At 56.6% G+C, this 27,469-nt stretch overlaps 1 protein-coding gene across 1 annotated transcript in view; it reads left to right on the forward strand.

The window, feature by feature from the left end:
- The window catches only part of Bahcc1 (BAH domain and coiled-coil containing 1), a 60,775-nt gene that overhangs the window by 29,960 nt on the left and 3,346 nt on the right, over window positions 1-27,469 (forward strand). The window contains exons 4-26 of the mRNA XM_029483812.1: window positions 5,936-6,058; window positions 8,858-10,603; window positions 10,814-10,922; window positions 11,198-11,376; window positions 11,488-11,646; window positions 11,922-12,199; window positions 12,379-12,709; window positions 13,528-14,343; window positions 17,266-17,468; window positions 17,586-17,722; window positions 18,323-18,451; window positions 20,428-20,542; window positions 21,371-21,659; window positions 22,310-22,492; window positions 22,572-22,873; window positions 23,033-23,140; window positions 23,224-23,374; window positions 23,457-23,571; window positions 23,671-23,746; window positions 23,883-23,991; window positions 24,594-24,710; window positions 24,870-25,046; window positions 25,201-26,378. Coding sequence (XP_029339672.1) covers window positions 5,936-6,058; window positions 8,858-10,603; window positions 10,814-10,922; window positions 11,198-11,376; window positions 11,488-11,646; window positions 11,922-12,199; window positions 12,379-12,709; window positions 13,528-14,343; window positions 17,266-17,468; window positions 17,586-17,722; window positions 18,323-18,451; window positions 20,428-20,542; window positions 21,371-21,659; window positions 22,310-22,492; window positions 22,572-22,873; window positions 23,033-23,140; window positions 23,224-23,374; window positions 23,457-23,571; window positions 23,671-23,746; window positions 23,883-23,991; window positions 24,594-24,710; window positions 24,870-25,046; window positions 25,201-26,378 — 7,130 coding nt within the window. The remainder of the gene's footprint in view (window positions 1-5,935; window positions 6,059-8,857; window positions 10,604-10,813; window positions 10,923-11,197; window positions 11,377-11,487; window positions 11,647-11,921; window positions 12,200-12,378; window positions 12,710-13,527; window positions 14,344-17,265; window positions 17,469-17,585; window positions 17,723-18,322; window positions 18,452-20,427; window positions 20,543-21,370; window positions 21,660-22,309; window positions 22,493-22,571; window positions 22,874-23,032; window positions 23,141-23,223; window positions 23,375-23,456; window positions 23,572-23,670; window positions 23,747-23,882; window positions 23,992-24,593; window positions 24,711-24,869; window positions 25,047-25,200; window positions 26,379-27,469) is intronic.

The raw sequence follows: 27,469 nt of genomic DNA on the forward strand, positions 1-27,469 counted from the left end.
TGCTGTTGCTAGGGGTTTGGGGATGGATACAGGAGCTTGGAGCTGACTCAGCCCTGCTGGTCCATGGTCTCTTATGCCACCTGGAGGGGGAGCCATGGGTACACGTGCCAGCACTGGCTGCCTGCCTAGCCAGCTTCTGTGAAAGCCACACCCACCCTGGTGGCCACTTCTCCATCCCTGTCTGGCTGCATTCCAGTGAGACAGGAGCCACCACCAAGTGTACACTGCTCCACCAGACCCCACACACTCCGTTTCTCCAGCTGCCTCTGTCTCCCTCAGTACCTTAGGAGGCTCCAGAACTTACCACAGGGGCAAGCAAGCAGGGGCTGGAACATGTCCATCCAGGAGACAGGTCCTATCCCACATCCACCCTCATGGGTGGCCCATCAGACTCCATCCCCTGGTACTGCCCCCTAGTGGCTGCGCCTGCCCTAACGCTATTTCTTCAGACCCTGGATGTCGCTCCCATTCTTTTTTCTATTCCATTTAGTTTTCTTGAAAGAGACTCAGCATGTAACTCAGGCTGGCTTAGGACTTGCTATGCAGACCAATCTGGTTTCTAAATTGCAATGATCCCTTGGTCTCTGCCTCCTCGTTGCCGCTGTGGGAATGAGCCCTTGCACCCTGCAATCTCTCCTTTTTTTTTTAATTTTATTTTTATTTTTTTAAGATTTTTTTAAATTATGTGTACGAATGGGTTTCTCTATGTGGGTACAGGTGCCCATGGAGCCCAGAAGAGGGCATTGGGTCTCCTGGAGCTAGGTGACAGGTAGTTGTGAGCCATAAGATACAGATGCTGGGAACAGAGCTTGAGTCCTCTGCAGGAGCGGCACACACACCTAACCGCCTGAGCCATCTGTGCACCTGCTGTCTCTATGAGTGAAATGTCCCCTTTCTGTCCGCACCCTTATCCACAAGGAGCTTCTGGACAAGCTAGGACAATCTGGCCACCATAAGATTTGGAGGACACCATGGAGTGAACCCTGAGAATCAGGAAGTCCCACTGGATAGAATACCTCCAGCCAGCCTCACTGCAACCTGCAGGAACCAATGACAAGGTCTCAGAGCTTCACACTCTGGTTGTCACAGCCCCAAGAGCTACATTGGCCTTGGGTTCCTGTGCTCAAAGGCTCTGAGCCTGTTTCTTCACCTGATTAGTACACTGGTTATCAGAGCTGCCTGGACACAGAACAGCCAGCTCCTTCTCTCTGCACCTGTCCTCAGATATACATTGGGGGTACAGAGGTGGCCAGTGGCCATGGTCACCAGGCAAAGTTTCTTCCTGGTTCCTTGAGTCCAACCTGGGCAAAAACAGTTGCCAGCCAGACGCACCTGCTCACTGACCGTGAGTGGAGTCCCGGCACAGTGGACCACCCAGAATTGCTGCTGAAGCTGTGGGTGGCAGGGCTATTGTCCTAAATGCCAGCAGGTGCTGGGGCCACATCCAGGATACTCCTGTGTCATGGTTTGCCGCCCATCATCAGTTGAGTTCCCCAGCCCCCTTGTCCTGCCTACTGGCCAGGCACCTCCCTGTGATGTGGAAGGCTGTCCCTCTGGATCCAGGGCAGCCTGCCCATGGGAGCCTGGCTCCTCGGGGCACTTAGGTATTCCTCTCAGCCTGGGAATATGGAGACTGCAGGGCCCTGTTCCCTGAGCAGTTGTGGGTCAGCACTCTGCAAGCCTTAGGGAGGAGACATACCCTGAAGGGTGCCATTCTAATCTCCAGCCACTTGGGTGGCCAATCCTGGGAGCTAGCTGCACTTTGAAATCCTGGCCTGGATGGCTAGGAGTCTGACCAAATAGGGTGAAGGGACCCTGAAGGAGGAGGGGCACTTGGCCGGGAGATCTTGGGTTGTTGCTAGGTTATTCCTTTCGGTCACTAAAGCAGAGATGGCAAGTGTCCTGTGAACTGGCGGCCACATCCTGTCTGCTCCCAGGGCAGACATTACTAGTCAATTAAGCGGCATGAGAATCTGGCTTTGGGATTCGTAGCGCAGCACTCCTGGTCCACCAGTGAGTAAAGTGCAGTGGAAGTCACTGGCTGTGAGTGACAGGCAGGCATCTGGGAGAGGGCTAGCACCAAGTCACTGTGTCACCCTCCTGTGGCAGCATCCTAAGTAACAGGAAACATGAGACAGGGCACTTGAGGAGCAGGACCCACCCCTGAGGTCCCAGGAAAGTAGGGGTTTGTAGCCCATCTGAGGACCTTCTGGGTGGACAAAGAGAGCCGCTACCTTATGGCTTTCCTACCCAGGTGCCTGTTCACCTGCCTGCCCTGCTGCCTTGTCTTTTAAATGTTGTTTCTAGGTGGCCTTGCTACCAGCCATCTTTTCTTTTTCTGCCTATTGATCAGGAATCCTCACGTTGGCCATCATAGGGGCTTTGGTAGTTGTGGCAGCAGTAGGACAGAATGGAGCATCCTAAACCCAACTTCCAAACCTACTCAGGGCTGCTTCCCCAAGTCTGCCAGGAGTTCCAAGGCAGCAGGTGGCCACAGATTCGTCATGTGATCTCTGGAGCAGCCGCAGAGGCTGTAGGGAAAGGGAGGGCCTGGGGTCTGGGCTTTCCAGCAGGGGAAGGGGCAAAGCGACCTGGTGGTCAGACATGTGAGTCATGAGGCTCTCTCTGCCTCAGGGTCCTCTCCCTGATTCCCAGGCTACCCCACCAGGGTCCTCCCTAAACCCTCCCAGCCCAGGCTTGATCTTCTCCCTGCCTTGGCTTCCGGTCTCAAAGCAGCTGCACTGATTCGAAAGTCGGTTTCTATTTTCCTCTTCAGTTCGGGGAGTACTCTTGGGGAAAAGGAAGAAAGGGGCCTTTCTGTTTCTGGGCTGAGAGGACCCCCCTCTCCTCACCATGTTTCCTGGGGCTCCTTGCCTCTCCTGTTCCTCTTTCTCAGTCAGTTCCTCATCTGAAGCCTGGGACATGAAGAACCTCCATGCATTGAAATGGCTGGTAGATTCAGCCCCACACCCTGGAGTGGCAGCCATTTCCTTGGCACCCAAAGCACCCTTATTCAGTTAGCCAAGTGTCCACTGCCCCCAGAGAGCAGGGAGAGGCTCGGGCCTCATCAGGGCGTGCAAGGGGGAAGGGGTGTCTGTGCCTGGAAATGTCTGGGAAGGAGGAATTTACAGACTTCTGTTTAAAAAAAAAAAAAAAAAAAAAACCAAGGCCCGTAAAACATTTAACAGCAGCCAATTACGGGGGACAGCTGCAGTGTTTTACCTACCCCCCCCCAGGCCCCAACCCCCTGCCCAGCTGCTCTCACCCAGGCCTCTTGGCTTTTGTCAAGTCTTCCAGGAGCTGAGTTTAATCTGGCTAACATCTGCTGCAGATGTGTCCACACACACCAGGCCAACGGGGGTAGCTCTTTCAGCCTCGGCTTGCTCTTCAGCAAGAGGGGAACAGGCCTGGCAGTGGGCACTGTCCCCAAGTCCTCCTGTGTGTGGTCTGAGGGTGTGCTCCCATCTGGGCAATGGCGCCACACCATACAGGCAGGTTTCTGTGTCACGGAAATCTCTGAGTCTTCACGTGGCCCCTGCTTTGTGACGCAGATGGAAAGATCTCTTCCCAGTGCGGTGCCAACGAGCCACTGGAGTTAGGACTGTTCCACGGTGTCATTAGTCGGGAGTCTGCCCATGGCAGTGGGATCTGAGGGGTTCTAGGTGGTCTCTGATCCTGACTTGTGTGTGTCTGCTGTAAACTGTTTACGAGTTCTGAGTCCTTTCCCTGAGCCGGGTGCCAGGGATGGATGGTCCAGAGCTGCCTGGTCCCATGCCACAGAGGCTCCCCTTCTTCAGCATCCAAGCAGACCAGCTTCTGGAAGCGAGGGACAGACAGGCATTCTGTGGTAAAAGAATGAGGGAAACAAAGTAAAGATGCCCTGAGTGAAGCTGGGCTGTGAGCCTGTCCATGACCCCACTGTGACACTGAGCTCAAGTGCCCTTTATCAAATAGCAGCACTTCTTGCCCTGGGTTCCTCCCTGGGGACCGTGGCATCCTCCTCCCCTCTGCTTATTGTAGTTGAGGAGACCAAAGGATTTCCTTGTCCTGGTCCCGTGCTGCCTGAGAAGTGAGACTGTTGGGAACTCTTGGGGACAGCAGTGGTGTCCCCAGAGAGAAGCTCTTCTAGGGTCTCCATGGGGACACACAGAACAGCATACAAGCAGAGCCCAACTCCCGCCTGGTCCAGCTGCTTCTCTTCTAGTCTGTCTGTAGTTTGGGGAAATGCCGGATGTGCTGGCCGAGCATCTCTGAGTGCTCACCCTTCATCCCTGCCCGATGCTCACGGAGGATCTCAGAGTGCTCCAACCCCACCCACACACCGCTAGCCTTTAGATTCATACTGAATTGATGGAAGACCTTGGCGTGGAGGACGTGTGGTCCCTCGTAAGAATACCTTCAGTGTGACCCAGTCTCCTTAAAGATCCTTCACCCCATTTAGCAGAGAAAGCCAGCTGTCCTGGTGACAGCAGTGGGTAGGGTCAGAAACTACCAGCCAACAGAGAAGACTCCCAGATGGGTCCCTATGCTCTTGTCCCTTCTTGTGGAAGGAACCAGCCAGGAAGCCATAATTCTAGAGACAGTGGTTCTCTGGTCCTCCAGTTCAGACCCTCCCAAGGGGAGAGCTGCAGCTTTTTTTCCTGTTTAAAAGGATTTTAGACGGACCGGTTTTATTTTATGTATGTGAATATTTTGCTTGCTTGTATGTCTGCGCCACATGTGTGCCGGGTACCCACTAAGATCAGAGGATGTTCAGTTCCCTGGAAATGGAGTTATGCGTGGTTGTGAGCCACTCTGTAGGTGCTGGAATTGAACCCAGGTCCTTTTTGAGAACAGCCGGTGTTCTCTTTTTTTGTTCTTGTTTTTTGTTTTCCAAAACTGGGTAGCCCTAGCTACCTTGGAACTCACTCAGACCAGGCTGACCTTGAACTCAGAGATCAGCCTGTCTCAGCCTTCCGAGTTCTGGGACCAAAGGTGTGCAGCACTTTAGTCTGGCTCTTAACCCCTGTGTCATCTCCCAGTGCTGCTGCTTTTGTGTACACACACACACACACACACACACACACCTCTGCTAACTTGCTGCCAGGTCATCTTTCTAGCCAGCCAGGATCTCCTGGGGCAGGGGAAAAGGGACATTGTTCCAGGGGACAAGAGACACTATAGGCCCAAGCTCAACAAGGTAAAATCGACTCTAGGCTGTGGTTAGCATTCCTGAGGCCTATAGGCACAGCCCTTCAGAACTTTGGCTGCCTCTGGGGGGGAAAGACCACAGCCTGAGAGGGGCCACTGTTTAAGGTTGCCGGGTTGCAGTTGGTGCTAAGGCCTTGTTCACAAAATACCTAGGACTTTGCAGACACAAGTAGATGCTCCCCTTCTGTAGAGAGCTCAATTGAGGGGAGAGACCTGTGGCTTCCATTGAGTGGTAACTGGCCACATCCTAGCTTCATCTAGCTCAAGTGTGAGTCACCCAGACCAGCTGTGGCATAGCTCAACGCTACCATCCCATCTGCTTTCTGGGTGCCTGTGGAGGTTGCAGGCTGGAGGCCCTGTCTGGTCTGCCTCTCTCTGAGCTGAGAACTCCTGCAGAGCCCATCCTGCACCCTTCCTCCTGGGCCTCCTCTCTGAGCCCCTTTGTTGCCTGACCCGGAAGCTTCTGCCACACCAAGTGCTGCTGGGAAGGAATCAAAGGCAGCCTCCCCCCTCTCCAGCCCCTGGCCCGTCAGCAATTCAATTTGTGCTGCACCGGAGGGATGGTATTAGTCGAGTCAGAGTTAATATGATGTATTGATGGGTTGATTTCCCACTGGTAGGCTGTGAGCGGCTCTGCGGGGTGTTGCTCCCAGGCTGCCTTGATGCGTCTTGCCTCTGTGGGGTCAGGACAGTAAGGGCCGGGGAGCTAAGGATTGTCTCTACAACCAGTACTTTGCCTCCCTAGCTCCTGCGTACCCCAGATTTTCGGGGAGTCTGGCATCTACCTTCCTACCCGTGAGCCACTTGGATCACCATGGAAACAGCAATGTTCTCTATGGGCAACATCGTTTCTATGGAACCCAAAAAGGCAAGTGCTGCGGGGCTTGGTGTGGGGTGCAGGCATCCTGAGGGTGAACCGAAGGGGTACCAGTAAAGGCAGGAGGCTACGTGGGACCCAGAGGAGGATGTCCTAGCACCACTGCCAGGTGCCAGGTGCAGGTGCAGGGTGCAGGTGCACTGCTGATTGAGAACGCCCTGACCTGTACCTGCTCTTGGACTCGGGGCAGGAAGTGTTCTGGGGGGGAGGGCTGAGCTAGTTCTAGGCTGTCCCTGCCCCAGCCCTACCCCTTGAGACAGTTCCTCATGTAGGTATTGCAAGAGCAAGTGGTTGAGCTCCCAGCTGGGGATGTGTGGAGACCTGACTAGAGGAGGCTTGGGGGAAGAGCAGAGATTTCAGGCTCTGTCACTAGGTGGAGGTGTTTTGTTTTTGAGGGTCTGTTCGCACTTGGGGATGTTCTCCTATGGTGTGGCTAGAGGCCAGGACTGGAATAGGGGCCGTGTTTCAGCTTCAAATAACCCCATGGCAAGAAAAGACTGGAACCCAGACAGAGTCCCATAAGGCCAGAGTTAGTGATGTCAGGGAGGATATACCAGGGCAGACGTGTGTGTGTGTGTGTGTGTGTGTGTGTGTGTGTGTTCCTAATGACTCTAGTTTCCAGCCCAGGCTGCATCTGGGAGGGACTACCAGTTTAAGGAAGTAAACCCAGCTTAGAGGTGGAGGTCTAGGGGCCTTCTTGGGGTGGTGGACAGCAGTAATCCTCACGTGACAGGTGTGCAGCAGGTGGAGAGCGGGTGAGACTGGTTTCAGTAAATCCCTAGGGAGCCCCAGTTGGGGTAGATGACAGTCTCCTTGCCAGGAGCCATTAGGAACTGAGAGATGGGCAGAGTTCCTTTAGGGTGGCTCTCCCGGACCAGGAAGATGAACTAAGAACCTGAGGGTGTGCGTCTGTCCTGTCTGGATCTTGAACCTTTGGGCACAGAAGAGTCTTGGAGCCCTGAAGCTCAGAATAACCTTGGCCTTGCTCAAACTGGGCTAGCTATGGTTGGTGCAGGCTGGCCTGCTTGGGGTGTGGCCAGGAAGTCTACCCCAGCCCCACCCAGGGGCCTGATGTCATCCTAGAGGCTCTGCCATATCCTCCCAGGAACCAGGCTTGGACACTTGTGGGCCAGGTCCACACAGCCTCCCGGCCATCCCCCATGCCTGCAGCTGTTTTGACAGCATCTGTCAAGGGTGGGCAGGTGGCTCGTCTGAGCCCTAGAAACCAGACTAGTGAACCAGGGCCCAGGACTCCCTCTGGGCGGTGGGGCTGACTGGTGTCTTGGCGGCTGCTGGCCAGGCCTCTCAGCTTTCACAATACTGTTGTGGAGCTTCGTCCAAGAACATTATTTGGTTTGGGAAATTAAGCTAATTGGGCCTCTCCCGGGCTACCCCTTCCTGCTCCCCTTCCCCCTGGTTTCTAATTAGAAGAAGTTGACAAGGAATTTACATGACTGAGGACAGTTTTACAAGTTGCAAATGTTTTCTTTTGTTTCCCTGCCTAGTGCCCTACTGCCCACCCACCCAACTCTGGGGAGGCAGGGCAGCCCCCAGAGACTGCCAGAGGTCTGATGTGGCTCCAGCTTGGCTGGCAAAGAGTGGATGTCCCTAGAGCTTACTGATAACAGCCTGGAGCTGATCCTACCTGGGTACAAAGGGTTTGCCCCAGATCCAGGGCCCCCGGCTGGACAGCCTATTCTTAGGAACCCCCTCCCCAAGCTGAGGGTCCCACAGTTGCCAGGGTTAAGATGCAACGATATAGTTGTTTCTCAACAGAGAATATTTCCTTTCCCCACTCCCCCAGCCTTATTAGCCTGAAATAAGTCAGATAAGATGGTGCATTTCCACACCAGCAGGGCGTTGGTGGCGCTTGCCTTTAATCCCAACACTCGGGAGGCAGAGGCAGGCAGATTTCTGAGTTCGAGGCCAGCCTGGTCTACAGAGTGAGTTCCAGGACAGCCAGGGCTACACAGAGAAACCCTGTCTCGAAAAAACAACAACAAAAACAAACAAAGAAAGAAAAATGTATTGAAAAAAAAAAAAAAGACTGTCCACACCACCCATCTTCAGAGACTCTGGGCTCACTCTTACCCTGGCTTACCCAGGCAATTACAGCATTTGATATGGGAGACCGACGGCAGGAGCTACAGGCATCACTACCCACTCTGCCACTATGTGCCCTTATTCTGGGCTGCACACAAAAATCTCTGAGATACTGAGCTGGCTTGGGAAACACCAGGCTAAGGCCCTGCAATCAATGCCAGGCTCCTAGGACTAAAACAGAGGAGAGGAGAGGGGGACGGCCGCCATCCTTCAGAAAGGGAAACTTCAGTTTGGAAAGACAGTGAGGGTCAGGAGGTGATGCTGGGGCCACACAGTTCATGCGCTCAGTACCCCTAACTGAACACTGGAAGATGGTTGATTTACGTTGTGTATATGTGTCTCTGATTTAAAAACAACACCTTTTAGATCTTTAAATGTTCATGTTCTATGCATGAGTGTTTGCCTGCATGTGTGTACATGCCCCTGGTGTGTGTCTGCTGCCCACAAAGGTCAGAAGAAGGTGTTAGCTCTCCTGAAGCTGGAGTTATGGATGGTTTGTGAGTCACCCTGTGAGTGCTGGGAGCCAAACCTGGATCGGTGCTCTTAACCACAAAGCCATCCATCTCTCCAGCCCCCTCTTTGATTTGAAAAACAAAACAAAACAAAAAAATCCCTGGTCGGGGACACTCGTCGAGACTCATCGCTGCCCCTACACTTCCTGTTGACCTTGGCACTTCTGGTTCACAGATAACTTCTACCTGCGCAGCCTGCCCCCACAGCCTACCATACTACCCGCCAACCACAACTTTCCCGGAGTGCCCCGAGCCACCCCTGCCCATCCCATCGGGTCCTGCAGCCGGGACCGCATCGAGGCTGCCTCACTGCAGAAGGGTCCTAAGGAGTTTGACCGCTTCCTCATGGGTAAAGAGGTGGGCAAAGAGAAAGTTAGCAAGGGAGCAGAGGGCAGGGAGCGGCCAGCGGTGGAGGAAGACAGTGGTAAAGACCGACAGAAGCTGGTGCCACCCATGCCTGCCGAGGGGCCCTGCAAGGAGGCGGGCCCTGCACCCCGGGGGTCCTGTGAAGGCCGCCCCAAACACCTCACCTCTTGCCTGCTCAACACCAAGGTACTCAATGGAGACATGGGCAAGGCCTCGCTGGCCAGCTGTGCAGGAGGCATGCTGGGCAGGCCCGGGACAGGTGTGGCAGCACCTGGACGCTGTGCCAAGGAGGTGGCAGGCCCCGTGGAGCCTGGGCCAGCCTTCAGCGAGTGCCTGGAGCGGCGGCAGATGCTGCATCATGCTGTATCCTACACAGTACCCTCTGGCCTGCCTACCGGGCCACCCCCGCCCCTCAGCACAGGCCCAGCGGGCTCTTTCCCCTGCCTGCAGCTGCATGCAGGCCCAGATGGGCTCTGCCCTCTGCAGGACAAAGTCTCCCGGGACCTAAAGGCCAGCGGGCCCACCTTTGTGCCTTCTGTGGGACACCTAGCTGACAAGAGCCGCCCTTTCCAAGTAGCAGAGGCCTGTGCCGTGGCAGGTGATGGAAAGGACCGGCACCTGGATGCGGCCATGGCCACCGACCATGGTGCACCCTATGGAGTCTCCTATGCCCACCTAAAGGCCGAGGGCAAGGGCGAGCGGCGACCCGGGGGCTTTGAGGCGGCCCTCCATCCCCGGCTGAAAGGCCTGGAATATCTCAGTTCAGGCCCCGAGGCCCCCTTCCCTGGACTTCCCAAAGGCGGTCTGGACAAAAGTGGCTACTTTGAGTTGCCCACTTCACAGGACTGTGCCCGGTCCAATCACCAAGACCCACTGGGTGGGAAGGCCACCCAGGCCTGCTGCACTTTAGACAAAGTGGCCAACAAAGAGGCCCCTGCTGGCCCTCCAGGGGGACAGAAGGTAGCCAGGATCCGGCACCAGCAGCACTTGGTGGCTCCTGAGGTAGAATCGGGAGGCAGCGGGGCCGAGACGAAACGCAAGTCCGTGGAGCTGGCTTCTCTGGGTTATAGCGGGCACCACATGCCTCCGTGGGGTGTTCAGACGGGCCACGACACCTCCATGGCCATCATCGAGGAACGAAAGGGCAGTGCCTACCTCGACCCTTTTGGAAGTGGCTTACAGCAGGCAGCCCTCCTGTCCCAGGAATTGCCCACTCCGCCAGATGAGGTCTCTGCCATGAAGAACCTGCTGAAATACAGCAACCAAGCCCTGGTCGTGGGCCAGAAGGCTCCGTTCGTAGGCCTAGGCAGCCTCAAAGCCAGCTGTGTCCAGCAGGAAGCCAAGTTTCCAGCCACTAAGGGCCCAGGCCCAGTGGAAAGACCCGACTGTGCCCGCAGCAGGGAGCATGAGGCCCCACATGGAGACGGGGAGGTGAGGCAGCCACCCGTGGGCATCGCGGTGGCCTTGGCCAGGCAGAAGGACACAGTCGGCAGGCCTGATACAGCCTACAATACCAACAGTGGGCGGCAGGGCAGGGCCGCCCCCACCTTCAAAGGTATGAAGTCTCTAGTCGGGGAAGCAAGGCTGGTGGTAGCCATAGTGATTCTTCCTGTGAACCCCATGGACTCCCTGCTTCTGCCCCTCCAAAGCCCCCAGGGCCGGGGGACCCTGCCTTAGTCCCTCAGCCCCAACTGAAGGCTTGTTCTAGTTGGTACCTCTCTGACTATACCATAGCCTGATTTCTCTGCCATTTCTACTTGGTCAGGTGCTGGAGGACCGCGTGCCAGCCATGCACTAGACCTGGAGAGCGAAGAGGAGAGGTCACGGGCGTGCGAGGAGCGCCTGGGTCTGCCTGGCCGTGAGCTGCTGTTACAGTAAGAGCTGTGTGGCTGCCCTTGGTGGCTCTGCCCTCTCAGAGCCCTCTCGGGAGGAAGGGAAGTGTCATGACCGTGACATCAGGCACTGGTCTGTTATGTGCATGGCATTCCAATGTCCCCAAAGGGTCCTTCCTGTTCACTCGCCCTCTGCCAGCAGCACCACTGCTGACAACTGAGGCTTTCCATCTCCCTTGCAGGGGGACAGTCTGTTGAGGGGCCAGGGTTGGTCAGGGCAAGGGAGGGGGCCAAGCTAGCTCTTAATAATCTTACAGAGACAACAAAGACCTCGTGGAATTTGCCCGGATCCACCCTTCAAGCAGCTGCCCTGGAGACCTGCCCCCCCACCTCATGATGCAAGGCGGGGACCCGGCCCCCCACCCCCATCCTGCCCACCCCCACTGGCTGCCCCGCACCCGCAGTCCCTCCTTGTGGATGGGGGGACATTCCTATGGTCAGTGCTCCCAAGAGCAGACTGGGAGGCTGGCTTGGGGTTGGAGGTTATCCTGTCCTGGCTGACCACCGGGAAGTGGGAAAGCCTGAACACTACACCTCTGTCCCTCAGGTCTTGGACACCCCGCCCTGCACCAGAACCTACCCCCTGGCTTCCCTGCATCTGTGCCCGGCTCCATGCCCTCCGTGTTCCCCCTCCCCCAAGATGCAGCCACACAGTTGGTCATCTTGCCCTCGGAACCCACACCCCACACCACCCCTCACACACTCGGTAAGGACCCTCTACAGTCTGGCTATCTGCGCGTGGGGCTGTCAGCAGTGGATTTGAGGAGGGCAGCAGCAGTCTTGGTACGGGGGCTGGGCGAGATAGGAATATGCCCGTCCAGGAACCAGGAGAGAGTTGTATGGCTTATCTTCCCAGGGACTGGGGTAGGGATAGGCTGAGAAGGGCTGACAGGAGATGAAGCTGGTGGATAAGAGGGAAACTGGCCCAGGTGGGTCCTTCATCTCTGACTGGAACTAACAGTCCTCTGGTCCTGCCTGCAGCTGAAGTTATGGACCAGGCCTCCCTGTGGCCCCCCATGTATGGGGCCCGGGGCCCTGCCTCTCACATGCAGCACCCGGGCCAGCTCCCTGTGTATTCTCGGTCCCAGCTGCTTCGGCAGCAAGAGCTCTATGCACTGCAGCAGCAGCAGCAGCAGCAGCAGCAACAACAACAGCAACAGCAGCAGCAGCAACAACAACATCAACAACAGCAGCAGCAACAGCAGCAGCAGCATCGGGCCACACAGGCCCTGGAGCTACAGCGAGTTGCCCAGTTCCAGGTACCATGTCCCCAACAGCCACCCCAACCTGAGATCCAAGACAATTCTACACCACCCCCCAGGTCCCAGGCAGATGGCCCCCAGACACCCCTGCATGTCTCCCACCAAGCAGTGAGTGGTAGGCCACAGGGGTACTGAGGGTGTGGCTGTCTGAGCCTCTTCCCCCACGCCCCCAACAGCGCAAGCCTGAGGATCGCCACATGGAGCTGGAGGAAGCTGTCCAGGAGAAGACCCCAAAGTCCACCCACAAGCCAGTTGCCTTAACCCCCATGGCCAAGGGCACCCCCTCATCCGCCACTGCAGGCCTGGTCAAGCTATCACCCTGCTGTCAGTCGCCCACTCTGAAGACCCCTGCAAGTTGCCCCACACCACCACCTCGGCCCAGCGCCCCCTGCACTTTACCCATCTGCCCTACTGGCAGCCCAGGGCCTGGCTCCAAGGTGCCTAGTACCATGGACAAGAGTGAGGAGGGCCAGCGGGCTGGAACCGACCTGACCATGCTGGAACCAGGTGAGGGAGGGAGTCTCTTTGGCCTGGCAAGTCTTGCTCCTACCAGGTGGGCAAGGCTGTCTGCCTTCTACCCGTGCATTCCTGTCTGTAAGTCATGAAGTTCTCCTTTCTCTTCCCTCTTGGCAGCCCGCTTATGATCCAGTTAGTGTAATGACCCAGCCATAGGCCCCTCTTTACCCTGGGTAGATGGGGAAAAATAACCAGACCCACCCCTCCCCGACCCAAGTGGCAGTGTGAGTGGCAGCTTGCTTGAACTGCCGCAGAGGGTGGCACCAGACTCGGGACCTGTCCCCAGCCAGTGAACCCAGATTTTAACAAAGCTAAGAGAGAGGACACCATCACCAGTGGGGGGCCAGAGAAATAATCTTCCCTGCCCGAGGCGAGGAGAGGTGGCTGTACTGGGGCGGGTTGTGTGTCTGCCACCCGAAGGTTTTCTCTGAATCAGGCAGCAGACAGAGGTTTTGTGTTTGAGCTATCTATCTATCTATCTATCTTTTTATTTACAGCTAATGGGGCATAATGCCTCTCAGAGGCTGCCAGCTTGTTCTCATTCAGGGAAAACCCCACCCAATTCAAGCGCCATGGTTTAAAAAAAAATCCCTCCTTTTCAAACAGCCACACCAGAGGTGCCCCCAGGATCTCTGCGGGTTCCTGGTTGGGGCTGGTACTGGTTCTGGAACCTGTCTTCCTGTTGGCCCTTCATCCCCATGTCTCCTGTCCTTTAGCCTAGGAAGCCTCCCTCGTCTATCTACCCTGTCACGGGGCCACACTTCCTCTACTGTTTGCAGCTGGCTCCTCACATGTGTCTTCTTTTACAGACCTGCCTCCAGGATTGAACCCCACGGCTGGCCTGGATCTCTCCCTCCCTTCAGACGTGCACTCCTCTGACCTCCCAGACCCCAAAACTATGCAAACCACTACCCCAGGGACTCGGCCTGAGCCCCCAAGGACGTTCCTACCTGGGGAGCCACCCCCCTGCAGCCCCAGGAACTTAGAAGAGCCTGGGCTGCTCTCAAGGGCCAGGGATGCCACCCAGGACTGTGCCAATCTACCCCCTCCTGTTGAGGGAGGACTCCCACCAGGGAAGGCAGCAGACCCCAGCCCACTCGAGGGGTTACAAGCACTGAAATTTGGAGACCTCCTCGAGGGAGGGGGAACTGAGGCTACTGGCCAGACGAATTCTACTCAGGGAGGGATGCAAAATGAGAGGACTGTGGATCAGGGGGCACCACAGCCCCCTTTGGGGGCTACCCCTCAAGCACTGGAACAGGTAGCAGGGAGCCCAGCTGCCCTGGACAAGGATGAAGGTCCACAGAAGGTCCCTGATGTGGCCCAGCTACAGGAGGAAGAAACCCAGCTTGAGGAGAGCGGGGTGGACTCGGAGGTGGACTGGGGAACTTCCAACCATAGCCACCCACCCAAAGCGCTGCCAGGTTTGGATGCCTTGGTGGCTGCTACTGTGGACCTAGGAGACCTGCCTGACATCAGCCTGCCAGACCCTCAAACCCCAGCAGCCTCCGTGCCCCTCAGCACGGCTCCTCTGCACCATAGCTCAGGGATTCATGGGATTGCCCTGCTCAGTGAGCTGGCTGACCTGGAGACCCAGCGGCAGAAGAGTGAGCTGTCCATGCAAGGTGAGCTCCAACTACAGCATTCTTCCCTGGTACCCTGAGAGCTGGACCCTCGGGGTCAGACAGAAAGATGGTAGCCTTTGGCCTGGAGCAGCTGTCCCTAAAGAGAGGAAATCCCCAGAGAAGCCCCAACGGGTCTTCCTTTATTGAAGTCAGATGTAGGTGTGCCACCTGACACAGGATTCACTCCAGCCTGGAGGAGCTACCTGATCCTGGACGGGACCTCTGGGACCAGGATCACTCCTGTGGCAGGTTCAAGCCATAGGGCTAGGGCAGCCCTCTGAACTGTCTCTACTTGGAGGAGAACACTTTGAGGCCTAAGGCAGACATTTAGATGAGGGCCTGGTAGCAGAAAAGGGGCCAGGAATCTCCAGTTTACTGCTTTGTCCGGGTAGAGACACCAGACTTAGATCCCTGAACCTCCAAACCTCAGAAGGGTTCACATCCACCAGGCCACAGCCATGGCTGTGGCTACGACTGCAGGTCTTCTGCTTCAGGCTGTTTGGGGAGACAAGAGTTCCTAAACTCACCCAGCCAACCACCTAAAGGCCCTAATATAAGTGTAATAGAATGAGACCCGAAGCCTAAGCAGTCTCTACTCAGCAGGAAGACCCCACACAGCTCCTCACTGCCCAGAGAAACACCGCCTTCCCTTGTGGCTGCAGAGGAGACCCCTCACTGAGGAGTACCCCAGCCAGCCACCGTGCACGAGAGTATTTATAGAACTAGCCAAGTCTTCAGGCTCAGCCTGTTTTCCTGATGCATAAAGCTCTAAGGCCCTTGACCTCAGCTAGGGGCTGCAGTGTAGCCTGGCCTCAAACCTACCGGGACAAGAGTCATGAGGAAAATGGATGGGCAGTGCCAGGAAATACAGACTGGGGGAACTTGCACTCAGCTTTGTAGAGGGGAAGAGACCCAGGAACCCTGGCTAGATCCCTGCTGGGGCCTCACTTGAGTAATACGGAATCCCAGGATCAAGGCCAAGCGGCCAGGGACTCCCATATGAAGGTTATACAGTAGCATGAGGGGAACTCGCAGGCCACCAGTCAGATGCTGGGCATTGTGTCTGCACATGCCGCACTGCCTGGGTATGTTGGCAAGACCAGAGCCCATTCGTTAGAGTGTATGTGTTGGGGTGGGGGAGGGCATTGTATAACCAGGTGTGGGTGTTGTAGCTGACAGTCCATGCCTTGCCCACCATACCCTGCCTTCTCGGCCTCGCAGTGGCTGATCCTAAGCCTCTGCTGTAACAGTAGCCATACGAGGTATAGCCGCTGTGGCTGAAATCAGCCATATCAGCTTCTTCCACCATCTGAGAAGAGACAAATGGGAAATGTAGGTACGGAGCCAGCTGCTAGCACCAGAATAAAAGGGAGACCCTTGGGCGGCCCAGGCCTGGCAGAGCCATCGGTGCCAAGTGCAGGACTCAAGGGTACCAGCAGCAAAGGAAGGGCTCACATGTAACCTAGGTTTACCTCGGGCCTCCCCTGATGATACAAAATCTGCTTTCTTCCTAAGGAGAAAGGCAGACTTCTGCTCTCATTGCTAGAGACCTAAACCTGTCTCTAGGCTGGGAGGTCTCCCAGGTAGAGATCTTGTCGAGGAAAAAAAAAATTATGCCCAAAAGTTTGAGTATTTGTCAGCTGCCCCTCCAGGCACCTCCTGGCATTGCAGAAGCGACCTGTGAGGGACTTTTCCTGAGCCTTTCAGCTTTGCCCTGTGTTGGGTATCCCCATTACCTCCTGTACTTGACACAGGTGACTGCCATTACTCTGAGGGACCTAATGCACGTCAATGCTTTCTCCTCCTGTGGAGACTCAGACCGTGCATTTTTGGTAGGTCTTCCGGGGCACCTATGTCCCCTGGTGTAGATGGCCCACAGCCCCTCTTGCCTGCCCCCTCAGTAGTGCAGCACTGGAGCTGTGGAGGCTTCATTTTCCCTGCATTGATACCCCACCGTACACTGATATCCTGACCTTGTTGCCCTTCCTGGATTTGGAGCCTTTGAAGCTACAGTGGTCCGTTGCTGTCACTACTCTGCTGACCAAGCTGCTCGGGTTCGGATGGTGGAGCCCTTGAGCCATCTCTGTGTACTCTCCATCTGTCCCCGTCACTCCTGGGGCACTTCCTTGCTTTCCAGAGTCATCTTGCAGTCCTCGGCCCCAGTTGTCCCTAAGGAGCCCGGTTTTCTTCCAGTGGAGAATGGTGTCCGTTCGTGACCAGAGCGATAGGGTGCCCGTTGCCATGGGGTCGGTGGGCGGGTTGCTGCTGTTCCAGGGTTTCTGAGAGGATACCATGACTTCCACTCAGACCCCACTGGGCTCCACTGATCCTTCTTAGATGCCCTTGTGGGATCAACTCAATTGTCCGAAGTCTTTGATGGTATCTCTGCTCCAAGCCTCTTTGCTGAGTCCATGCTCCCCCTCTGCTGGCCTGAGCTCTGTCCCCATGTTGAGCCAACCCTTGCTGTCCCATCTAGGTTCTCCTCCTGCGGTTCTCTACCCCTGTAGCTACCTAGACAATACACATACTGGTGGGAGATCAGATGGAATGTAGGATGGACGGGTCGCGGGTAGCTTCTTGTGATTGTAAATTGGTCTCTAGAGCACGGCTCAGTGCGTGGGCCTAGGGTTTGGGAAGCGTTGGTCTGCCTGATCCTGTACTTGGTTCATGGCCTCAGCATCTTCCATCTGCTCGATCCCCAGTGTCTGAAGGAGTAGGCACACAGTTGCAGACGTCAATGTAACAGGCCTGCATGATACACTTGCCCTGCCCTGTGGCCTAGGGTGGATCTCCCCAGCTGTATCCTGGCAGGCAGTCCCGCCTGCCATTCCTTATGGCTTGATTCCTTCCTTGGTTCTCACAGCCTGAGGCTGGGTCTGTGCTGGGGAGGGGGCAACGAGTGACCTGTACCTCTCCCCCCAGCAGAGGATGAGGATGTGCTGGCCTTCAACCTGCAGCACCTGGCCACACTGGCCACAGCCTGGTCCCTGGTGGAGGCTGCTAACCTGGACAGCCCAGTCACTTCACTGCAGGCCCCAGCTGCTGACCCAGACAGAGGCCCCAGGCTCACTCCCAGAATGCAAATCCTGCAGCGCAAGGACACCTGGGCCCCTAAAACCAAGCCTGTAAGTGAGACACTGCCCAGCCGCTTACAGATGAGAAGACCTCTGCATGTCCGGGCTGTGTCCCACCACACTACGCTGGGGCTTGCAGTACTCAGGTTCCTGAACTCTTGCACACAGGTATGTCCCCTGAAGGCTGCCATCGACCGGCTGGACACACAGGAAGTGGAGATGCGAATGCAGCTGGCAGAGCTGCAGAGGCGCTACAAGGAGAAGCAGCGGGAGCTGGCTCGCCTGCAGCGCAGGCATGACCACGAGTATGACGCTTGGGAAGGGGGAGCACCCTTGGTCCCTACTAGCTCAGCGTACGGGGAGGCACTCCCGGGAAGTTACTGGGCCCTGTGCCACCTTGTAGGCGGGGACTGTGCAGGAGCAGCCTGGAGTCTGGGATCTGCATGGCGCTCATGAGACCTAGGCAGCCAAACAGAAGGGTGAAGCCTGGGTTGGGGGAAGATGTGGTCATTCAGCAGAGGGCAGCACACGGTGGTAGGGCAAGGGGCAGTGGTGGTTAAAACAGCTATGAGTGTGACTGAGGAGGACTTGGGACCCATGTGGGTAGCTGGGACCTGATGCAGGAGCAGAAGAAACCTGCTCAGTTGCATGAGGGACAGTGTGGGCCTCCCGACCAATGTGAACAAGGCAGTTAAATCCCAGGGGAAAGCAGGAAACAGTGTCATCCACTTAGCTCTAGATCTTGGGCAGCAGGAACCTAGTTGAGCCCGACTTCAACCTGATGGCCGTTACACTCTGAGAGCACTACTGACCGACCCCAACCTTCCTCTGTAGGGTGATGCCCTCCAGTAGGCCTGGGGGTGGAGTGTTTGGAGGTTTCTTAACATCCTTTCTGTGGCCCCTAGGAGAGAGGAGAGCTCACGGAGCCCTGCACGGCGGGGGCCTGGCAGGCCGAGAAAGCGCAAACACTCAAGCTCACTGCCCGCCCTGCGTCCCGGGGGCCAGCTTGCCAGAAGTGATAGCAAGAAAGCCAAGTGAGTCTGGAGTCTGGAGAGGAATCTGTGGGACAGGTCTGGACACCATGGGGGTGGGGGTGGGGTTACAGTTCCTCTCTGGCTTTAGGAACTGCTGGCTCCCTGCACACAATAACTGAAGGCCAAGTGTGTTCCTTACCAAAACCTGAGGTCATGACACATGTTCAGCAGATAGAGAGCCCTCCCCGTTGGGGACTGGCACAACCCAGTACAGACATCCTCTCTCCATGCCTGGCTATCAGTATCAGCGCCCCCTCCTGGGAAACCACAGCCTAGGCTTGGCTGCACCAACTCTGGGAACCTGGCAGTGGCTAAGGTTGTGGCATCACCCCACCGGCCAGCCCTGGCCCCTTGCATGCAGGGCAGCGTTGCGTAAAAGGCTCTTTATCTGCACTGTATAAAGTCGTTGGTCACGCTGCGCTGCTGCTCACGGCTGCCGCGCGATGTTATTATCCATTACCCGCCCGGCGCAGTCGTTGGCGCACTCCCGGGCCGGGTATAATTGTCCTTCTCGGCTACAAATTGCCTCTCCCGGCAGGCCCATTTGCATAAATCCTCCGAGCTCCTCCAAACACGATTGGCGAGCACGCGTGTGCACAGCATCAATCCTGATGATTTGGTAATAATAGTTAAATCGGCACTAAACGGTTCCTTCAATTAAGACAGAGGCAAAAAATTAATCTCAGGGCTTTATGTCACAAAACATTAGCAAACGCAGAGAAGGTTATGGGGTGGGGGAGTTTGTGTGGGCTACAGGCAACGGAGAAGATTCACCATATGGCCGGGGGCCTCGCCAAGATGTCCTGTTACCCTACCCAAGCCAGGTGTCACCCAGCAGGGAGCATAGGGGATCCCTTTGAGAACCTGTCTGAAGCCTTGGGGCTGCTAAGCAGGATAGGGCTATTGGAAGTTGGGGTCCAGTGGGCATTGGAAAACCTGCTAGGTGGCAGTGATAGACTCCCCAGACCTCGCTCTCTGCCTCTGTCCAGCTCTGGCCAGCTCTGGCCACATTGCCCATGTTGGACTTTATCCTAGATTCCAGCAAGTAAGCATAAGTCTGTAGCCAAGTCACCTATGACCCAGAGAACCCAGAGGCCTTAGGGTAGGGAAGGATCCACGGTCACAGCCCTCTCTTTCCAAAGAGTAGGTCTCCTGACCTCCTCCCAGCTCCGGCTCCTGTCCAGGCTCTCCAACTGTGTTCCAGAACCCAGTGAGGGCAGCAGGCCTTGGGCCTGGAGGCTGGGCCTCCTCCGTGCAGGAAGTGGGGCCAGGAAAGGTGGCAGGAAGCTGGGGTCAAGGAGGCCCCTAGAGCTGCAGGGGCTTCCTGCCTGGCCTTCCCTGCCTCCAGAGGTCCAGCCTCCTTGTTGGACAGGAAGGTGGAGAACAGTGTCTGGCCATATGAGGTCAGGGCCCTGGTCCCCGTCTGCCACTCATTTTCACGAGCAGCCAGTTTCCTTCTGTCTCTGGGAGGACTAAAGGGTTGACAGGTTGGGGGCCAAACCCCAGCCCCTGTTAGCTGTGGGCAAACAGGCAGAGGTTATTTCCTCACGGGGAGGGGATACTAGGAAGGAAATGAAATCATACATTGAACACACTGGGGTGTCTGGGAGACAACATGTCTGCCCACATGGCACAAGAGCAGAGGGGTGTGGGGGAATCAAGCAGGATCGCTCTTGCTGTTTCCTCAGTAGCTTCCTGACCATATTGACCCCCTGACCCAGCTACCAGCCTAGATGAGATAGCTCACCCTTGAATGGGGTGAAGCTTGAGGAGTCAAGATTTGAGGGCCCCAGGGACCACCAGGAGCTGGTAGAACAGCTCAGGACTGGTCCGACACACCCAGGGCCTGCTCTTAACCGTCCAGACAGGAGGCTGTGCCCTGCACGAGGTCTGCCCCTCAGGACATACCATAGTGACTGTAGGAGGGGTCCTGATACCCAGGCCCTGCCTCTGTACCAACCACTACCTTCCCCTAGGGCTGTTCGTGCAAGCCTAAGTCTGCTGTGTGCTGAGCTACGAGGTGATGAGCCCCCAAGGAAGCGAAGCAAACTGGGAAAGAGTTCTTATACTGGCCTGCAGTCCGTCTCCTCGGTGTGTCTCCAGGCCTCTGCCCTCGCCCTCGCCCTCGCCCTCACCCTACATGAGATGTTAGGAACGGGTACTGGGTGTTAGGCTCAGGTGAGCCAGCTAGGGTTTGGTGAGCTTTGGATACCTTGGTTAAAGGAAATGTCATATATTGGCAGGTATAGTAACCAGGGGCTGTTGCCTCTGGCACACTGGATATAGTTTTCCAAGTGTGGCGGGTTCTCTTAGTGTACTGAAGATGGGAAATCCACAGCCAAAATGCCTGGCTCTGACCACCATGTCTGCAGTGCCCGGTGGAATCCTGGGTCCTTACACTTTTCTCCTTCTCCAAGGTCCCAGACCTATTGTTACCTCGTCCTATTGTCCCCTTCCACGTCAGAAGGCTGATTTTATTCTTGCCTGCTTGATTTTGACATAGTTTGGTGGTGGTGGTGGTGGTGGTGGCTTCAGCCTCCATTGCTCCCTGACTCTCTAGAACTTGCTCTGTAGGTCAGGCTGTCCTTGACCGTGCAGCCTCCTCCCATCTCTGCACTGTAGGCATAGGTGGGTTAGTGTGCCTAGGGAACTCTTCTTAATCTTTCCATTTCACAAAAGCAAACAGCATATACCCATAATATACAGCACCTCTGGCTCCTGGGCCCCCACCCGTTCTACCATATGAAGTGGGTGGAGGGGCGCTAAATAGATGGGCGGGTGTTTGCTCCAGTAGGCAGCCAGGGCCAGATGTCCTCAGAGGTGCTGTTTTCTGGGTCCCACCATGACAGAGGAAACCCACATGCCCTGGGCTAAGGAGGGGCCGTGCCTGTGGATGGCACGTTCACATCTCATTCACAGGAGAAGGTGCGGTGCAAGAAGAGCTGTGGCCAGGCCGAGTTGCCATCCTCGGTGGCCCACAAGGTGGCCCGGCTGAAGCCAAAGGTCAAGAGCAAAGGGCTGCCTGCCGGCCTCGGTGCCTTCCAGTGCAAAGAGGCTGCCCCAGGTGGGCGCATCCAGAAGAAGCTATCTAGAGCCAAGAGCGTCACGGCGTCAGGGGCGGTGCGGCATCCACACCCCGATGGGGAAGGTGGCAGGGAGATGCACAAATTCCAAGCCCAACCCGCAGTGGCTGTGGCACATGAGGCAGGCAAGTTGGCGGTGTGAGTGACTGGAGTCTGGGCCTTGGTCACCTGGGGGCTGAAGATTGGGTGCGCAGGGGTCAGAGCTACCAGATCCGAGCGAAGTCTGTAAAATGGACAGATCCAGGGACAACTTTTTGAGGAAGGTTGGGAAGGAGCCTTTGTCCCCAGGCCAGAGCTATCACACCCTTCTCGGGGCAAAAAAGAAGCCCTGGACACACCCTGGAAAGCCTGTTAAAAATAGCCCCTCCCCACCCCCGCCCTACAGCAGCATCCGGCAGTTGGTGGGGTATCTCTTCCTTCCCCAGCAGACAAATCCAGAGAGGCAGCCTGGAAAAATAGATGCTTCCTCCCTCGGAGCCCCTCCTCCCAAGGCTAAGACTGAGAGGAAATGCTGCTTTGGGGGCAGGAAGCAAGGGCCAGCTGGCCCGGAGAATACAGAAAGAGGGACTCCCCAGGGAGAAGCTCAGTCCTGCAGGGTGGGGCTGCAAGGGGGTCCCCACCCCCTGCCAAATACTCTTAGGGTACCGCTTGGTACCCCACCCCTGAGCAGCCCAGAAGATGACAGTATCTTCATTGGCCGTACTCCCTAAGTCCACCCCAAATAGCCATGTCCAACACCAGTCACCGAGTCCTCTCCGCTGTTCGCTGTTCTCAGGCAGCGGCTATGACAGTGAGGACTGCCAGGCACTCCTGGGGACAGAGGCAGCTCCCAGAGAGCCTGGGCTGGTGTTGCACCCAGGGGCTGGTGTGGCAGTACTGGGACCCTCACCTTCCTCCGTGGTCAAGATGGAAGCCAACCAGAAGGCTAAGAAGAAAAAGGAGAGGCAGGGCTTGCTAGGTAACTGAGAAACCAGAGCAGAGTGGGGACAGGGGCTGTGTAACCAGGGTCCCAGTGACCACTTGCCTCCCTCCCACAGGGGCCTGCCGCCTGTCCAGCCCCGAGGGCGAGGTTAAGATCAAGAGACGAACAGTAAAGACCAAGGTGGGAGCCAAGCTGGAGCGGGCGCCAGGACGACGGCCCCCGGGTGCACCAGGCAAGAAGAAGGCCAAGGGCAAGGCGAAAACTGGCCTGCGTACAGAGCCAGGGACCGCCACCAGCAGAGACGCCCTTTTCAGTCCCACCCGGACTTTTGCCTGCCGAGAGGAGGGCAGCAAACTTGCCAGTGAGCGCCTCAAGAGAGCCACCCGCAAGAGCGCCATGTTGCAGCCAGTCCTGAGGGTAGGTCAAGTAGATGTCAGAGCGGTCAGTGGGCATCCCAAGGAGAAGGACACAGCCTCCTCCTCCCCCACTCAACTCTGAGCCCCGTTTCCCAGCCCGTGCTGGCCGGGAAGCCATTCCGATCCTCATTGCTGCTTTCTGTCCACCCTTCTTGACCAGCGGAAGAATGGGGCCTTGTCCATCGCTCTGTCAGCCCGCAACGCCAAGGCCATCCTGGGAAAGAGCAGGAAGCTGACGAAGGTGAAGAGAGAGGCTGTCAGCAAGCAGGTAGCAGCCCTCCCAGGCCGGGGCCTAGTGGGGGTCCGGACCCTTCCAGCCTCCTCCTCTGACCCCTGTGGTCATCCCCCCAGGGCCAGGGGCGAGCAGTGAGCCGGCTGCTGGAGAGCTTTGCTGTGGAGGATGACTTTGAGTTTGACGAAGATGACAGCAGCTTCTCAGATGAGGAAGAGGAAGAGGAAGAAGCTGGTGTACAGCTCAGCGCAGAGCAGAGCGCCGCCCTGGGTAAGGAAGAGACGGCCACTGCCCGGGGAGGGAATGATGGGTGGGTGTATCCAGGGCCCAGTACTGATGTCTTCCTCTACAGCACGGTCCTGCACCATCCACAAGGAAGACCTGCAGGATGGACTGCCCGTCCTGATCCCGAAGGAGGACAGCCTGCTGTATGCGGGCAGTGTCAGGACCCTGCAACCCCCCGACATGTGAGCCCCGGGCCTGGGTGGGAGGGACGCACCCTGGCTGTGATGTGTGGGGCAGTGGGTCTCCTGCGGGAACCTCACACACCCCTACGACGCCCTCAGCTACAGCATCGTCATTGAGGGGGAGAGAGGCAACCGTCAGCGTATCTACTCGCTGGAACAGCTGCTGCAGGAGGCGGTAAGCATGGGCCTGTGCCCGGGCAAACAAGCCTGGTGGCTTTCCCCACCTCCAGGAAGACCCTGCCCTGGCCCTACGCTGAACCCTGTGGCCAGACCCAACTGTTCACAGGCTACCGCTCTGCGGCTCCCTGCAGGTTCTTGATGTCCGGCCACAGTCCAGTCGGTACCTGCCACCTGGTACCCGGGTCTGTGCCTACTGGAGTCAGAAGTCCCGGTGTCTATATCCAGGCAATGTGGTTCGAGGTAAGCATGCTCGAGGCCGGGACTAGGGCTGAGGCCCCTCTGTGACCTTTAGAGTTCTTACCCACAGTCCAGCTATCCTGGAGGGTGGAGGAAGACAAGACTTGGGTCTGCCCTAAGTGAGACCAGTAAGATCAATTCACTGGCAGTTGTGAGGAAGTTGGGGTGGGGGGTGGGGGGAGATGTCCAGCTGATCAGAGCAGGCCCAGCAGGGAAAGGACCCAGAATCCCATGCCTGGGTTGTGTGAAGTATCCATCCCACTACACCTAGACAGAACAGCCATGTAGGGCCCTCGGGGTGGGAAGACTAAATAAAGGTCTACAGATGAATAGGTAGATAGGCAGGAGTCTATTGGACACTTCTGGGAGGAGATGTAGAGTGATGTCTTTCCCCCATTGTATGTGTGAAGGGAAGCTAGGGCGTGTGTCTGCTTGTATGTGGGGCCAGTAGATAGAATACCAGGTAGCCAAGGGGGGACATGTTGGTTTATCAGGCTGCCAGTGTAGTTGCAAAGCACCCTGCTCAGCTCCCCTGTGGTCCTCCTGCCCTCCCCTGGCTTCTGGTAAACTGGGCTGACACCTACTCGGGACACGCCCCATTGCAGGTGCTTCAAGCGATGAAGAAGACCTGGACTCTGTGGTGGTAGAGTTTGATGATGGAGACACAGGCCACATAGCTGTCTCTAACATCAGGCTGTTGCCTCCGGACTTCAAGATCCAGTGTGAGCACCCCAGGAATATATAACCTAAGGGTGGGGCTCCCCCTGCCTGTAGCAGCTCCCGGAAGCCCCCTCCTACTTTGGCCTCACCAAAACTGGAGATGTTCCCAGTGTTCCACAAAGGGTGGTAACCACCTACCAACCACTCTGTCCACTCCACAGGTACAGAGCCCTCACCAGCCCTGTTGGTGTCCAGCAGCTGCCGGAGGACCAAAAAAGCAGCCAATGAAGGCCACCCACCCAGCGAAGCCTCCACACCCAGCCTGTCCCCTAAAGTACCGGATGGCCCTGAAACTTCTAAGACCCCTGGGAAGAAATCTGGCAGCAAAGACAAAGCTGGTATTTGCAGAGCTGTTGAGAACTGGGAAGGGAGGGCCCCTGGGGGTATGGTCACTGGGAGGCGCATGGGGCCTGCTGGGGTCAGGGAGGGGTGAGTGGAGACAGCTGGGTGGGTCCAGCAGGTACAGCTGACCCTACCTGGCTTCCCCCCCAGGCAAAGTCGACCTCCTAACCTCAGGTGCCAAGTCCCCCACGGGGGCCTCAGACCACTTCCTAGGCCGCAGAGGCAGCCCCCTGCTGAGCTGGTCAGCAGTGGCTCAGACCAAGCGGAAAGCGGTGGCTGCGGCGGCAGCGGCAGGTGGCAAAGGGCCGGGGGTACTACAGAACCTCTTCCAACTCAACGGAAGCACCAAGAAGCTGCGGGCCCGGGACACCCTGTTTCCCATGCATAGCATGGCTGCCCCCGTGTTTGGTAACAGCTTCCGAGCTGACTCCTTCAGCAGCCTGGCGAGTTCCTACACACCCTTCCTTGGAGGGGCTGGGGCAGGCCTTCCCGGAGGAGCCCACAAGCTGCTTCGGGCCAAGAAGGCTGAACGGGCTGAAACAGAAAAGGCCGGGAGGCGGCGGGCAGGCGGCGAGTTTCTGGTTAAGTTGGACCATGAGGGTGTGACCTCCCCCAAAAACAAAAACTGCAAGGCCCTGCTCATGAGCGACAAGGACTTTGGACCCAAGCTGGGGCGACCTCTTGGCAGCCCCAGTTACACACACCCAGCCCTCATTGGCAAGGACAAGAAGGGTCGGGCGCCTGTGCATCCGCTACCCATGGGGCTGGCTCTGCGCAAGTACCCATTGCCCTGTGATAGTGACTGCCCCAGCTCCTACTCCGATGAGGACGAGGATGGGCCGGGGCTGGCCACCGGTGTACCCTCCCGATTCCTCACCCGCCTATCCATGTCGTCGTCCTCCTCTGGCTCGTCCACGTCCTCTTCCTCAGGCTCCGTGTCCACGTCCAGCCTCTGTTCCTCAGACAATGAGGACTCATCTTATAGCTCAGATGACGAGGACCCCGCCCTGCTGCTGCAGACCTGTCTCACCCGCCCTGTGCCCGCCCTCCTGGCCCCACCCGAAGCCCTGCGCTCTAAGGGTAGCAGCCCCCACGCGCACACCCACGCCCAGCGCTGCTTCCTGTCCAGGGCTGGGGTGACTGGCACAGGTGCAGGGGCTGGCCCCAGTGGTAGCAAATCCAAGTTCAAGCGCAAGGAGGCCCTGAGCTTCTCCAAAGCCAAAGAGCTTTCTCGGAGGCAGCGGCTGCCCTCCGTAGAAAACCGGCCAAAGATCTCAGCCTTCCTGCCTGCCCGGCAGCTCTGGAAGTGGTCGGGAAACCCCACGCAGGTAGGTGGCCTGTCTCCCAGCACCCACATAGGGCAGCTCACAACCGTCCGTCCCTAACACTAGCTATAGGGGGATCTGTGCATTCACATAGTTTTTGTTGTTATTTGGGTTTGGTGGTGGTGGTTTGGTTTTTGTTGGTTAAGGGTTCCCCCCCACCCCCACCCCCCGCTATAGAGTTTCTCTGTGTAGCCCAGGCTGCCCTGGACCTTGCTCTGTAGACCAGGCTGGCCTCGAACTCAGATCCATCTTTCTCCTGAATTTTGTTTGGGGTTTTTTTGTTTGTTGGTTTTGGTCTTGGTTTTGGCTTTTTGGTTTTTTGGTTTTTCGAGACAGGGTTTCTCTGTATAGCCCTGGCTGTCCTGGAACTCACTCTGTAGACCAGGCTGGCCTCGAACTCAGAAATCTGCCTGCCTCTGCCTCCCAAGTGCTGGCATTAAAGGTGTGTGCCACCATCGCCCAGCTGTTTGTTTGTTTTTTAAAGATCTATTTATTTCACTTATGAGTATAAACCCTGATCTATTTATTTCATTTATGAGTATACGGTAGCTGTCTTCAGACACACCAAAAGAGGGCATCGAATCCTATTATAGATGGTTGTGAGCCACCATGTGGTTGCTGGGAATTGAACTCGGGACCTCTGGAAAAGCAGTCAGTGCTCTTAACTGCTGAGCCATCTCTGCAGCCCTGGTTTTTCTTTGGTTTTTTGTTTGTTTGTTTGTTTGTTTGGGGGTGTTTTGTTTTTGGTTTTTATTTCAATTTTTATTTTCTTAAGCCTTTTTGGAAACCCTCAGGCCACGACAGAAACCCACCAGTAACCTAATGAGACAAATAGCCAGCACTGTGATGGGTACATTAGAGGTCACACAAATGACCCGCACATTGGGAGTGTGTTCTGCTTGCTTTTCACGCTGCTCTGCCCCTTGGCTGTGCCACCAGAGGAGACTCCTGCTGACTAATCTGCAGGGGACCTGCGCTTGTTTGTGGTGTTGGCTTTTTGGTGTTTGGTTGGACAGGGTCTCACTGTGTAGCCCTGGCTAGCCTGAAACTTGCTCTGTAGACCAGGCTGGCCTGGAACTCAACAGAAATCCACC

This window comes from Mus caroli, chromosome 11 (genome assembly GCF_900094665.2).
Source record: "Mus caroli chromosome 11, CAROLI_EIJ_v1.1, whole genome shotgun sequence".
Classification (NCBI taxonomy): domain Eukaryota; kingdom Metazoa; phylum Chordata; class Mammalia; order Rodentia; family Muridae; genus Mus; species Mus caroli.